The sequence below is a fragment of the Ornithorhynchus anatinus genome, chromosome 7, assembly GCF_004115215.2.
Source record: "Ornithorhynchus anatinus isolate Pmale09 chromosome 7, mOrnAna1.pri.v4, whole genome shotgun sequence".
Taxonomy (NCBI): domain Eukaryota; kingdom Metazoa; phylum Chordata; class Mammalia; order Monotremata; family Ornithorhynchidae; genus Ornithorhynchus; species Ornithorhynchus anatinus.
In genome coordinates this window covers 51,590,578-51,604,236 of record NC_041734.1, presented here as the reverse complement: position 1 = coordinate 51,604,236, position 13,659 = coordinate 51,590,578, and the positions used below count along the sequence as shown (strand labels likewise).

Sequence of the window (13,659 nt, the reverse complement as noted above, 5' to 3'; positions counted from 1 at the left end):
TCTCAAAAACTAAAGGCTTGAGAGCATCCTATTGTTGACCAGAGTAAGGGAGCCATTCAAATGTCAATCCCTGTTAAGGCCTAAAGGCAAAAGAACACCTGCAATCAGAATTGTGACTTCTGAAAGCAAAGTGTCCGATTGTTTGTAATTTTAAAGCAATTATCAAACAAGATCTGTTGTACTGAACAGTGATCATTTTGCCTTTTGCCCAGGCTTCTGATTGTAAATTAGACATAGATGTAGAAAACTAAAACAAAGAAAAGGTGCACGTTATTCAGTATAAAAGGTAGGTCAAGCTGAGGGCCTTACAATCTTAGAGATGTCTGACTTTCCATGTAATTCTGTGACTGGAAACCACAAATTACTGTACTTCACCATTATCATCAGTATTTACTGAGCCGCTGCTGATGATGGTATTTCTCAAGGGTTTACCATGTGCCAAGCACTGTTCTAAGCGCTGGGGGTGGGAATACAAGGTGATCAGGTTGTCCCACGTGGGGCTCACAGTCTTAATCCCCATTTTACAGATGAGGTAACTGAGGCACAGAGAAGTTAGGTGACTTGCCCAAAGTCACATAGCAGACAAGTGGTGGAGCGGAATTAGAACCCATGACCTCTGACTCCCAAGCCCGTGCTCTTTCCATTGAGCCATGCTATACAGAGCTCTCTAGTAGGGGCTTGGAACCATTCAACAAAAGTAGAAAGGCATGATCCCTGCCTTTCAAGGCATTTTCAGTCCAATCCATTCAACATCAAATGGAAGAGCATGATCAAAGACAGTGAGGTTCTGGAATATAATGAGTGAGCCCCATGTGGGACAGGAACTGTGCCTGATCTGATTGTATAATAATAATAATAATGGTGGTATTTGTTAGGTGCTTTCTATGTGCAAAGCACTGTTCTAAGCACTGGGGGGATACAAGGTGATCAGGTTGTCCCACGTGGGGCTCACAGTTTTTAATCCCCATTTTACAGATGAGGTAACTGAGGCACAGAGAAGTGAAGTGACTTAAAGTGGCAGATTGCATCTACCTCAGTACTTAGCAATCAGCCAATCAATCGATGGTATTTATTGAGCACTTACTATGTGCAGAGCGCTCTATTAAGCCCTTGGGAGAGTACAGTACGACAGAATTAGCAGACACGTTCCCTGCCCACAACAAACTTACAGTTTAGAGGAGAAGTGCTTAATATAGGGCTTGGCATATAGTGAGCATTTAATGCCACCCTTTTTCTTTTTACAATGACAATGGAAGGTTAAGCTCTTGATCTCAGGATTGCCAACACAATTTGTGCTTGGGTTATACTGCTGTCCTTCATATGCAAAAACGAATGACAGCACTGAAGATGAGGTCCCATCCCCCCTTGCGGATGTTGCCGGAAAACCCAATGTCGAGATGAACACCTCAGAAGCAGCGTGGTTTAGTGGAAAGAGCCCGGGTTTGGGAGTCAGGTCATGGGTTCTAATCCCAGCTCCGCCACTTGTCTGCTGTGTGACCTTGGGCAAGCCACCTAACTTCTCTGTGCCTCAGTTCCCTCATCTGTAAAATGGGGATTAAGACTGTGAGTCCCATGTGGCTTGTATCTGTCCCAGTGCTTAGAACATTGCTTGACGCATAGTAAGTGCTTAAAAAATACCATTATTATTATTATTATCTCATGGCTGCGTGGTGTGGTAGTGGGCTTTCTTCTCCTATAACTTACAGAATTCAATTTCAGATGGTAATGTGACTTCACATTAACATTTGCTTGAAGTCATCACAGCTATTTTGGACTGCTGATGCAAATCGAGACTCCTTGATGAAGAAATAATCACCGGAAAGGTCTTAATTTCTTCTCCAAATGCAAATTTCGGGAGCCCTTCCATCCAGCAATCCCCCTGGTCCACTTCTGACTTTCTCATGCTGTTGCCCTTGGCCAGTGAGTTCAAACCCAACTTTTTCAGGGTAGAGTTTAGCCAAACAATTCCACAGGAAACCTGATAGGGAGGAAAAAAGGGACTGTCAATTCCCAACCTTTGCATTCAATTTATTATTAACTTAAACTCCCTAGAGCAATTATTTCCTGATTGGCTGTCATTGTTAAGAAATAGATGAAGGGGAATTTTCTCCTTTGATGATTTAAGAGTGATCTTGAGAAGTGAAATAACAACTGTAAAGTTTTTATGAAGGTTAAAAAAATTAAAATCATGATTATAAGCCCTGTTGTGCTTTCTCAGATACCTTCCAAAAGATTCAGAGCAAGCAGGATTTATAATAGTAATAATAGTAATAATAGGGTATTTAAGTGCTTATTATGTGTCAGGCACTGTTCTAATCACTGAGGTAGATACAAGTTAATTCATTGAAAGCAGTCCCTGACCCACATGGGACTCGCACTTTAAGTAGGAGGGAGAAGAAATATTTAATTCCCAGGCAGATGAGGAAACTGAGACACAGAGCAGTAAAGTGACTTGCCCAAGGTCACACAGCCAGAAAGTGGCAGAGCTGGGAATAGAACCCTGTTCCTCTGACTCCAGACCTGTGTTCTTTCTACTAGGCCAGTGCAAAGTCCATTAAGTGTATTTCTGACAAAATGTGAGAACGTAAGGAATTAAACATTGCCCACACTGAATCAGATGAGTGTCCATCGTGCTCAAGATTCTGTGACAAAAAGCATTAACAAGATTCTTTCAATCAGTCAGTGGTATCTATTGAGCAGTCACTGTGTGCAGAGCACTGTAGTGGCAGGACCTCTTTAACATTAGTTCTGCTGTTTAAGGATATGCCATCAAACATCCCTCATTTTTCTCTTCTGCAAGAAGAGTCATTCTTCTGTTTGAAGGTGACACTGCTGACCGTGAGTCTTTTTTGAGCGAGAAAACTTTTACATGCTTTGTTACCCATTGTGGACGCTCGACTGAATTTAGCCAGCCCCCTATTGAATATACAGACCTGTTCAGCCTCCGCCGCTTCCTGGGATAATGAATTCCACTTGCTGCTACCCGCTGTTTCCTTTAGTTTCCTTTTGTGTGTTGCCTCTCGTCTGCCTTCTCTCATGGATACAATGCTAGAATTACAGTGAAGTAATTGTACTCACACCCTCCCCCCTCAAATCTCTATTATTTGGATCTATTTTCAGAATCATCAATCATTCAATTCATCGTATTTTTGGAGTGCTTACTATGTGCAAAACACTGTATTAAGCACTTGGGAGAGCACAGTACAACAGAATCAGACACGTTCCCTGCCCACAACAAGCTTACAGTCTAGAGGGGGAGCTGTATTGTATTGTTGGGGAAATTGAGTCACTTTCCAATTCAGCATATTTAAAAGGTGCAGTAGTCCTTAGCACCATTTAGTCCCTTTTCCTACTAGGGGTTTAAAGCTGGAAAATCGAGTCCTAAAATGCCCATTATAGCACCCATTTTTTGGTAGTATTGATAGTCTTTCCTTACTGCCCACCTGCAGTAAAAGGGCCTGTCCAGAAAATGCTTACATGGTGCTTTTTAATCTCTGAAAGTCATCTCTTAGTGACAGAACTAAATAATCCTATCTTATAAGCCTATGGCCGCATTCCGAGAATGCCCCGAGTCTTTTTCACTAGCTCCTTTTCTTCTTCCTTATCCTTATCTCTGTCAAGTTTTAAAGAACCAAGGACAAGGAGGCAGGTATTTATTCGTTCAGTTATATTTACTGAGCACTCACTGTGTGCACAGCACTGTAACTGAGTACTTGGGAGAGTACAGTATAACAATAAACTGACACATTCCCTGCCCACAATGAGCTTGCAGTCTAGAGGGGGAAATGCAGGACCCTTAGGGAGCTGATTCTTGGAAGACCATTCTCTTCCCACCTCTGATTTTTAGCTGTTTTGCATTTGGCTGTGGGACTTTCCAGTGCAGTGTTTAGGCGGTGATCCAGTCCTTGGTGGTTATGCACCAGTGAATGAACTATGGAGGAAATCAGTTGACTGTCACACGTTCCGTCCCCTCACTCACAGTCTTCCATCCAGCCAGGTTTGCACCTTAATGAATCAGGAAACGAGCCTAAAGCCAAATAATAATCACAGTAATGATAATAATAATAAGTGTGCCAGGCACTCTGTAAGTGCGGGGGTAAAGACAGTCGGGTTGGACTACAGTCCCTGTCCCATACTGGGCTCGGAGTCTTAATCCCCATTTTACAGTAACTGAGGCACAGAGAAATGAAGTGACTTCCCAAGGTCACACAGCAGACTAGGAGGGAGCTGGGATTAGAACCCAGGACCTTCTGACTCCCAGGCCCGTGCTGTATCCACTAGGCCATGCTGCTTCCCCATCGTCATTGCTCTTACTTCATGGCCACTCTGTAGGGGAAAGAAAGGAACTGGTCAATATGCCCAGCAGAAGAGTCATACTTAATGGTTCTGCTCTCTTATTATTAATATTATTATGGTATTTGTTAAGCACTCATTATATGCTGGGCACTGTACCAAACACTCCCTTTCCCACAACCCCTTCTGGGGCTTTTTGCTGGGTCACTCCCTTGAGTAGTCTCATTGCAAAGCACCCCTACACTCACCTCAAAGCATATAAGGATGCAAAGGCTCCCAGCATTCTTTTCCTCTCCTCCTTCCTGGGAATCCCATCTGGGAAAATTTTACCTAACTGGGATATATGCAATTCACCTTTAAGCTCACATCCCATGGTAGAGACTTGATAGGTTAATCTGTGTATTTCAGTATCTAGTGTCTGTTGAATTGGTTTCATAATTATGTCTTTTTGGGATACTATTCAATGTCTCTCTGAAGGATTTTGGGATTTTCTTTTTTAATGGCCTTTATTCTCTATATGAAAGAATGGAAGAATGTTATTACCAGAAATGTTTCTAGAATGAAAAAATCCTTATGATTGACCTTTCTGTAGGAAATTGAAAAGAACCTTTTACTATATTTGGGGGAAGTAAGCTCACTGTGGGCAGGAAATATATGTTTATTGTTATATTGCATTCTCCCAAACACCTAGTACAGTGCCCTGCACACAGTACGTGCTAAATAAGTACGATTGAATGAATGAACGAATACGTGTTCCTTGGTTCTCCATTTGTCTTAGTTCTAATGAGAAGAGATAACACAGGAAAAAGTCCTTTCATTCATGCATTTATTCAATTGTATTTATTATTAATAATAATAATAATAATGTTGGTATTTGTAAAGTGCTTACTATGTGCAGAGCACTGTTCTAAGCACTGGGGGAGATACAGGGTAATCAGGTTGTCCCCCGTGAGGCTCACAGTTAATCCCCATTTTACAGGGGAGGTAACTGAGGCACAGAGAAGTGAAGTGACTTGCCCACAGTCACACAGCTGACAAGTGGCAGAGCCGGGAGTCGAACCCATGACCTCTGACTCCGAAGCCCAGGATCTTTCCACTGAGCCACGGCGCTTACTGTGTGCAGAGCACTGTACCAAGCACTTGGAAAGTACAATTCGGCAACAGATAGAGACGATCCCTACCCAACAACGGGCTCACTTGAACAAATTAGACTGAGGGGAACAAAAATACCTTTCAACAGGCAGAAATTTTGGCCAACCTTTAAAATGTTAATTCGTCCTTCCACGCTTTCCAGGGTCAGAGCAGTGTTGCATTTGATAAAAGTTGCTTGAAGAAATGGTCAGTGGTCAATAGCTATTATTAGGTGCGGACACTCTACAAAGGCTCTGTACTATGTACTGAGAGAAAGTACAAACACTGTTTCAGATAGTCCCTGGCTTACAAAGGGAGAGGTCAACAATTAAATGGGGCAGAATGGGGAAAAAACCTAAAATCGAACACTTATAATGACAAAGATTTTCTAAAGTATACTGCTTTGCCCCCAGTTGGCACTCAATCAGTACTCTTGATTGATTTATTGAAAGTAATTATGGCCCGAGAACAGACTGACTAATTTTGGTAGCTACATGGAAACTACATTTAAATTTAATGCAAATATATGCAAAACACTATTATATTTCGTTGAAGATGGATAAGGGGAAATTGTTATCAATCAATCAATGGTGGTAGTTGAATCCTTACTGTGTGCAGAGCACTGTACTGAGCACTGGGGAGATTACAATGTAACAATTGGTAGATAACACTCCTTGCCCACAGTGAGCTCACAGGCTAGAGGAGGAAATTCTCAGTGAAGTTTGCAGCTATAGTTGAGTTGTTTCTGTAGTTCAGATGTCTCTTACCAGGCCATCCCTATAATGGTAAGGCACGCTGTTATATGGTTATGCTACTAGAACTGTTAGAGGGATCCTGTATTCTACTTTAAAATTGTGGGGGGTTTTTGTGGAGCAGGCATCTTGCATGTGGACTTTTGGCTTCAGTTAAATGAAGCTAAAATTAATGCATTTGGTGGCCAGTGCCTAATCCACCTTGAGTTCTACATTTCTATCAAAGCTGATTCCAAATGTTACTTTTCCATTTGTTTTGGGTGGATTTCCATTTTGGAGGAGAGCAAACCTGTAAACCGCATGTACAGGTAATTGGAGGTAGCAGGATGATCAAAACCTTGCTTACTTTAGGTTTAGCGGAATAAAATGATTGTTTCTGGACAAACGTGGGGTTGTGTCTGCCCCAGCCAAATGAATCACTTTCTAGAGGTGTTGGTTCCTCAGTGTGAATTATACTGTTCCCTTGCTTCTGCTCTTTTCTCCTGACATTTGCCTCTTACTCCATTCAGTAATGGCTCTTTCTGTCACCCACCAGAATCAATCAAGGGTATTTACTGAGTGCTTACTTTGTGCAGAATACTGTACTAAGTGCTTGGAAGAGAACAATTCAAAAGAATTAGCACGTTCCCTGCCCAAAACATGCTTAGAGTCAAGCTAAGCAACAGTACATGCTGAGTTCATTTTATTATATATTTGCAACCCTAGTGTAGGCTTGGTGGGAAGAAGTTGAAACTATTGGACAAAATAAGGGTTATTCCTTTCCTTCCAATCATATGGATAATTAGACTTCTCGGTTTAGAAGCAGGGTTCCTTACCTTTCTGATTTCTACAAAGCCACTTAGATTTTTAAAAAAATATCAAGGTGATAGAGTTGAGGAAGCAGCAGGGCCTAGTGGTTAAAGTATGGGCCTGAGAATCCGAAGGACCTGGGCTCTAATCCCGTCTCTGCCACTTGTCTGCTGTGTGACCTTGGCCAATTCACTTCCCTGTGTCTCAGTTACCTTGTCTGTAAAATGGGGACTAAGACTGTGAGCCATACGGGGGACAGTGACTGTGTCCAACATGATTACTTTGTATCTGCCTGGAAATATAGTAAGCACTTCACAGATACCATAAAAAATACCAAAAAAACCCAGATTTTCTGCTAGTGAGAACTAAGGCAAATTGAAGCACTGATGCAGAGAAGTGTTACGCTTGTGGATAAAGGGATAGAACATAATGATGCACACTTCCCTAGCCAGCAAGGCATGAGCACAGTAAACAGTGAAATCAGTGTTGTACACAGCCTGCGTGAAAATGGGCAAAGCAATCTGAGTTCCCTCGTGATGTATTTATCGTGTTTGTTCCCTCCACGTGTAATTGAGAGATGTTTTGTCGTATCAAAGCGGGCGTTCAGATAAATGTCCAGTAGATAGCCAGTTGGCCCTTTGGAGTGAAGTGGGCAGAGGTATGGCTAGTCCTCCCATCCCCTTCAAGTGGAATGAGGGCTTCCTTAGTACAGTGCCAAGCCTCAGCACAGTGTTCTGCACCCAGTAAGTGCTCAATAAATATGATTGACTGTCTGACTTGGTGCAGAGTTGTGAAGGACTGACAGCCGAAACAGAAGTCCAATTGCAGTCAGTGGCTCTATGCAGCTCCTCACTTCCAGTAGCATGTAATAATAATAATGACTGATATTTGTTAAGAGCTTACTATGTGTCAAGCACTGTACTAAATGCTGGGGTAGATGGAAGATAATCAGGTCCCACAGGGGCTCATAGTCTAAATAGGATAGAGAACATATATTTGAACAGGTACTGAATCCCTGTTTTCATTCATTCATTCAATCATATTTATCGAGCGCTAACTGTGTGCAGAGCACTGTACCAAGTGCTTGGGAAGTACAATTCAGCAACAAATAGAGACAATCCCTGCCCACAACGGACTCAAAGTCTAGAAGGGAGGAGACAGACATCAAAACAAACAAACAGGCATCAGTAGCATCATTATAAATAAATATAATTATAGCTATATGCATATCATTAATACAAATAAATAGAATTATAATTATAAATATGTACATATATACACAAGTGCTGTGGGGTGGGGGGGGTAGAGCAAAGGGAGTGAGTTGGGGCGATGGGGGGGAGAGAAAAAGAGGGGGCTTAGTCTGGGAGAATAGAATGGGAAACTATGAATGTCAATGGGTGCAGTGTCAACTTCAACTGGAATAAAAATAAGACTTACTAAGGGTTAACTGCTTCCAATGTTCCAAACATTGCATTAGGCATTGAGTTAAGGGCGGTCCAAGCTAATTTGTTGACTAGTTTGGTTGTATTTTACTCTCCCAAGTGCTTAGTACAGTTTTCCGTGCACAGTAAATGCTCAGTGAATACCATCGATTGATTCTGCTCTAATGCGTGATTTCATGAAGTGATTTTGATAGAGTGTTCTTGCAATATGAGGGCACATTCTGCCCTCAGCTCGAATCTATTCCAGTTATAACAGGATCCAAATTGGAACAGGTAGACTTGGGGTAGGAAGTAACAGGTGCACGGCTTTGCTCAAAGTGGGAGGATTATAAGAATTTTTCCATAGCCCAAATTTCTTAAAGGATGCAACAACTGCGTTATTAACAGAACTGACTGTGATATTGAATCAGACTGATTTTACCTCTCTGATTTTTGCTGTTCATTGAATTGTGATCCCCCAATTTTCTGCATTGCTTCAAGGTGAATAAAGCCATTTTTGCCTCATTCCTTTTCTAGAGGCTGATATCATGTCACTGCCCTGCTGTTAGAATATCAGCAGGCCCCACTGAGATTGGTCGCTGAATGATTTCCAATGTTGCAAACCACCGAGCCTTTAAAACAGTAAAAGGCAAACCTACTTTTAATATCCTGTCTGGTGCTGGGTGCTTCTGAACAATAAATACATAGGGGTTCTTCCCGTTACTAAGCACTTGCTAAGAAGTTAAATATTAACACTAAGTAAAAAGTTGTTTTTCTGGTCCCCAAGTAGTTATTAACCTCATTTCTCCTTTTACCAACTGACTGTAGGTGCTCAAACTAGTTTTCTTTTTTTTTTTTTTAACAGCTAACTAAACAGGAAGACATCTCAAATAAATTGTAGCCCCACCCTTTTGATAAACTAATATTGGGTCTGTATTTTTAATTCAACATCAACAACATTTATTGAGCACAGGCCTAGGAGCTAAGAAACATAAAAAGGAGTAATAGACATGGTCTCTGCCCTTGAGGAGCTCACAACCTAATGAAGGACTTACAAGATTGGTTTTAATTCTGTGAGGTTAAAATTGAGAATCTTGTCTTAATTAAAAAGAAAAACCCAAAACCTCAATACAAAATATTTTTATTTTTAGATTAGTTCAACTAGTGACTCAGTATGTGGAGATGGTGGCATCTTATGCATTAGCTGAAAATAAAATAATGGAATTTTTTGCAGCTTCCAAGGATACATATCAATTCTCGAGAGCCGTCGCTCTCTCTCTCTCTCTCTCTCTCCCCCTACCCTTCTGTAATTTTCTTCTTGAACCAAACATGTGGCTGGTTCACTGAGAAACTCATTTTCCCCTCTGTGGTCACCACCAACAAAACTCCCTGTCATCTTCAGAGAAATGCCAAGAAATGGGAGAGGATGGATTGTGTGGCATCCCGAGGGAATCTGTGTATGTTTAAGAGGAGGATGACCTTTGTATGCGTGCTGGGATACTAGTCGAGTGCTCGTACCATGAAGCAGTTGGACCAGAGATAATAATAATATAATAATACTGGTATTTGGTAAGCGCTTACTATGTGCAGAGCACTGTTCTAAGTGCTGGGTTAGATACAGGGTAATCAGGTTGTCCCACGTGGGGCTCACTGTCTTCATCCCCATTTTCCAGATGAGGTAACTGAGGCTGTCCACAGTCACACAGCTGACTGGATTCGAACCCATGACCTCTGACTCCCAAGCCCGGGCTCTTTCCACTGAGCCAACCATGCCCCAGCTCCCACTTAAGGAGGAGAGATAGACTCAGAACCAGGGAGAGGCATGGAGGTTGCCTCTATACCCACATGGCACCAGAATTCTGGTCTGGCGACAAACCCAGAAGACTGGTTTAGTTCTCTGCTCCTCCATGGGCATTCGAGTATGGACCAGGGAGTCTGATTTTACCTTTGAGCTCATGCTAGGCCTGCCTTTTTCCTGAGTCTTCCCAGCCTGAAATGCAAAACCCAAAGTAAAAGAGTAGTGATTTTTAACTGGGTTTCCTCATCCCAGATACTTATAGTACAAACCATTCCCTTGCCTCTGAGTCTCCCTATTCCTTCCCTGATGTAGTCTCTCTGTTGCAGCAATCTAGATTGTTCTGCATAGCAGAGAATCCAAATCAAGATCACAGGAACGGTTGATTCCATAACAAGTTGTGAAATAGTTGTGGTATTTATTAAGCATTTACCGTGTGCCAGGCACCGTACTAAGTGCTGGGGTGGATACAAGCAAATCGGCTTGGATACAGTCCCTGTCCCACATGGAGCTCCCAGTCTCAATCCCCATTTTCCAGATGAGGTGACGGAGGCCCAGAGAAGTGAAGCGACTTGCCCAAGGTCACACAGCAGACAAGTGGCAGAGATGGAATTAGAACCCATGACCTTATGACTTCCAGGCCCAAGCTCGATCCACTATGCCACGCTGCTGCTTCCGGAATGTCAGATCATTTCTTCAGTCGTATTTATTGAGAGTTTACTGTGTGCAGAGCATTGAACTAAGCGCTTTTCGATCATCTAAAAGTACTGTAGATTGGAGTAAATCTGAGAGCAAACTTTTCACCCCCCACCATCCCACATCCCCCAGACAAAACAGTCAACGAATGGCAGGCCATTTAGGCTATGCCCCTTTCTCTCTCAGTAACTGGATCCCAACCATTCAGGGGCTCGCCTTGCTGCTTCCTCCCAGGTCCGCCGACCTGCACCTACCTCTTCCTCCCTTCTTCCCCATCTCTAGCTCCTTATCTTCTCCAACTGCACTTTAATTCATCTTCTACTCTTCCTTTCCTTCTCCTCTTTAACCTGTGTCCCAGCTCCCTTCTGGCTTTTCCTTTCTTCGGTCTTGGGCCTCAGTAGACTCAACTGCTTCTCCAGACGGTGGCCATTTCCAAGATCACTTCAAATATGGGAGCTATCCCAAGTAGACTTGGGAAGATGGCCTTCCTTTGGGGCCACGTCCATGACAGCTCAAAGCATGTTTACCAATTACTGGAGACAGAAAGGCACTGGGATCTTGGTAGTACCTGAATAACTTGTGCATTTCCCCCATAAAAATCTCTAGTCTAAATTCTGTTAACCAACCATGTCAATCTTCCAAGCAAAAAACCCCTCAAGTCTCTCATGTACATTCAACTTCTCACTCTCCACCATAGTCCGTGCCCAGGATCTGATTCCACGGGTGCTGGTCCATGAAGTTGGATCAGAGATAATTGTGCGCTTTCTACTTTTCTCTCCCATCTCTGTCTTAGCCTCTCTGTCCACATTATTCCCACAGCCCGGGTTCAGCCACTGAGCTTGAATCTAATTCTCCACCTGTTTTCTTGTTCCCTTTCCTTTTCAGTTGCTGTTATGCCCTTGAATCTAAGGCAGCAGGATTTTCCCAAGCAATGACCAGGTTTTTTTTATTGTACTTGTGAAACGCTATGTGCAAGACACTGTACTAGGTGCTGGGATAAATAATAATAATGACTGTGGTATTAAGTGCATATTATGTGCCAGGCATTGTAATAAGCACTGGGATAGATAATAAAAATAGTATTATTTGTTAAGCACATACTGTGTGCCAGGCACTGTACTAAACACTGAGGTGGATACAAGCAAATTGGGTTGGACACAGTCCCTGTCCCACATGGGGCTCAAAATCTTCATCCCCATTTTAATGATGAGGTCACTGAGGCACAGAGAAGTTAAGTGACTTGCCCAAGGTCACGCAGCAAACAAACCCCCTGGTAGTAACTTAAGATGAAACTTGGTGTGTTTTTTTAAATTGGGTACTACGTAAAGTTGGTATTTCATTAATTTCTATGATAGTTTTCAAGCAAACAAAGCATTATGTCTGATATAACTGGCAAAACTGGCATATATTGCTCACCGGAGGTATTAAATGAATTAACCCTCATTATTATTATTATTTCTGGTTGAAATGGCCCTTGAATGGTTTGAAAGAGGAAACAGACCTCCAAAAACTGAGTTTCCTCCTTTCTTCTTGACTGGAACAGACTCACTCTCCCGAGCACTTTGTGGTTTAATCAATTTTGCAATGATGACTTCTGTGAGGTTGCATTACTGGATTCTGAGAGCTGAAGGGGGAATCCTTCAGGGTCTTGAGTTATTTTTTGTTTGGTTGTTTCATTGTAGAGAGGAGGATTTGTGGATTAGCCATAATTCTGTTGTTTGTTCAATGCTTCCCTATTTCAGAATGGATAATAGAGACTATGCGTTTCACCCGGTTTCATTCCTTTACTGTAGCCAGTTTGAATTATGCTATCATATCCTACTCATTCTGATTTTACTCACTGTTTTTGGCAGAAAATTTGTATTTAGATTGTTCTATTTTCCTTCTCTTCATAAATAAAAAAGTATGTTTTGGCGTATTGATCAAGAGCACGCATATCCAGGTGAATTTCTTTTCCAGTGGACATTTTGTTCCTTTTTAATTAACCAAGAATTCGCTTTCCATGAGATGGATCCTGAAAAGAAACTGATAACCCCTGTGCTTTATTTGCTCTAGATACATTTCATATTGCTGTTCAGTCGCCAAGGAAAATTAAGGCTGCAGAAGTGGTACACAACACTCCCTGATAGAGAGAGGAAAAAGATCACCCGGGAAATTGTTCAAATTATTCTGTCTCGAAGTCAAAAGACAAGCAGTTTTATTGACTGGAAGGACCTAAAACTTGTTTACAAAAGGTGTGAGTAATTTTATGAGGCTTTTTTTTTTTAAATACTGTTTGTTTGCCTTAATCCTGAAAATATGCAACTGCTGGGTATTTAAAGATTTACATTTCAGGGAGGCTGTATGCCCAATTCATTGGTTAATCTAGAGGCCTGTTTCTCAGTTTAGTATGCATTTTGGGGAAGGAATTTCGCTAGACTGTAAACTCATCCTCTAAACTGTAAGGTCCTTGCAGATAGGTATCATGTCTACCAACTCGGAAAATCAATGTGGCCTAGCGGAAAGAGCATGGGCCTGGGAGTCAGAGGACCTGGGTTCTAATCACTGCTTCACCACACATCTGCTGTGTGACCTTGGGCAAGTCAGTTCACTTCCCTGTGCCTCCGTTACCTCATACGTACAATGGGGATATTAGGACTGTGAGCCCCACGTGGAACATGGACTGTGTCCAATCTGATTAGCTTTTCTCTACCCCAGTGCTCAGTACAGTACCTGGCACGTACCATTAAAAACAAAACCTAAAGCAAAAACAAGAAACTCTGTTGTACTGTACTCCTATAAG

At 42.1% G+C, this 13,659-nt stretch overlaps 1 protein-coding gene across 1 annotated transcript in view; it reads left to right on the top strand.

The window, feature by feature from the left end:
* AP1S3 (adaptor related protein complex 1 subunit sigma 3) overlaps positions 1–13,659 on the top strand; it is a 48,301-nt gene that overhangs the window by 16,652 nt on the left and 17,990 nt on the right. Inside the window, exon 2 of the mRNA XM_029069010.2 lies at positions 12,933–13,111. Coding sequence (XP_028924843.1) covers positions 12,933–13,111 — 179 coding nt within the window. The remainder of the gene's footprint in view (positions 1–12,932; positions 13,112–13,659) is intronic.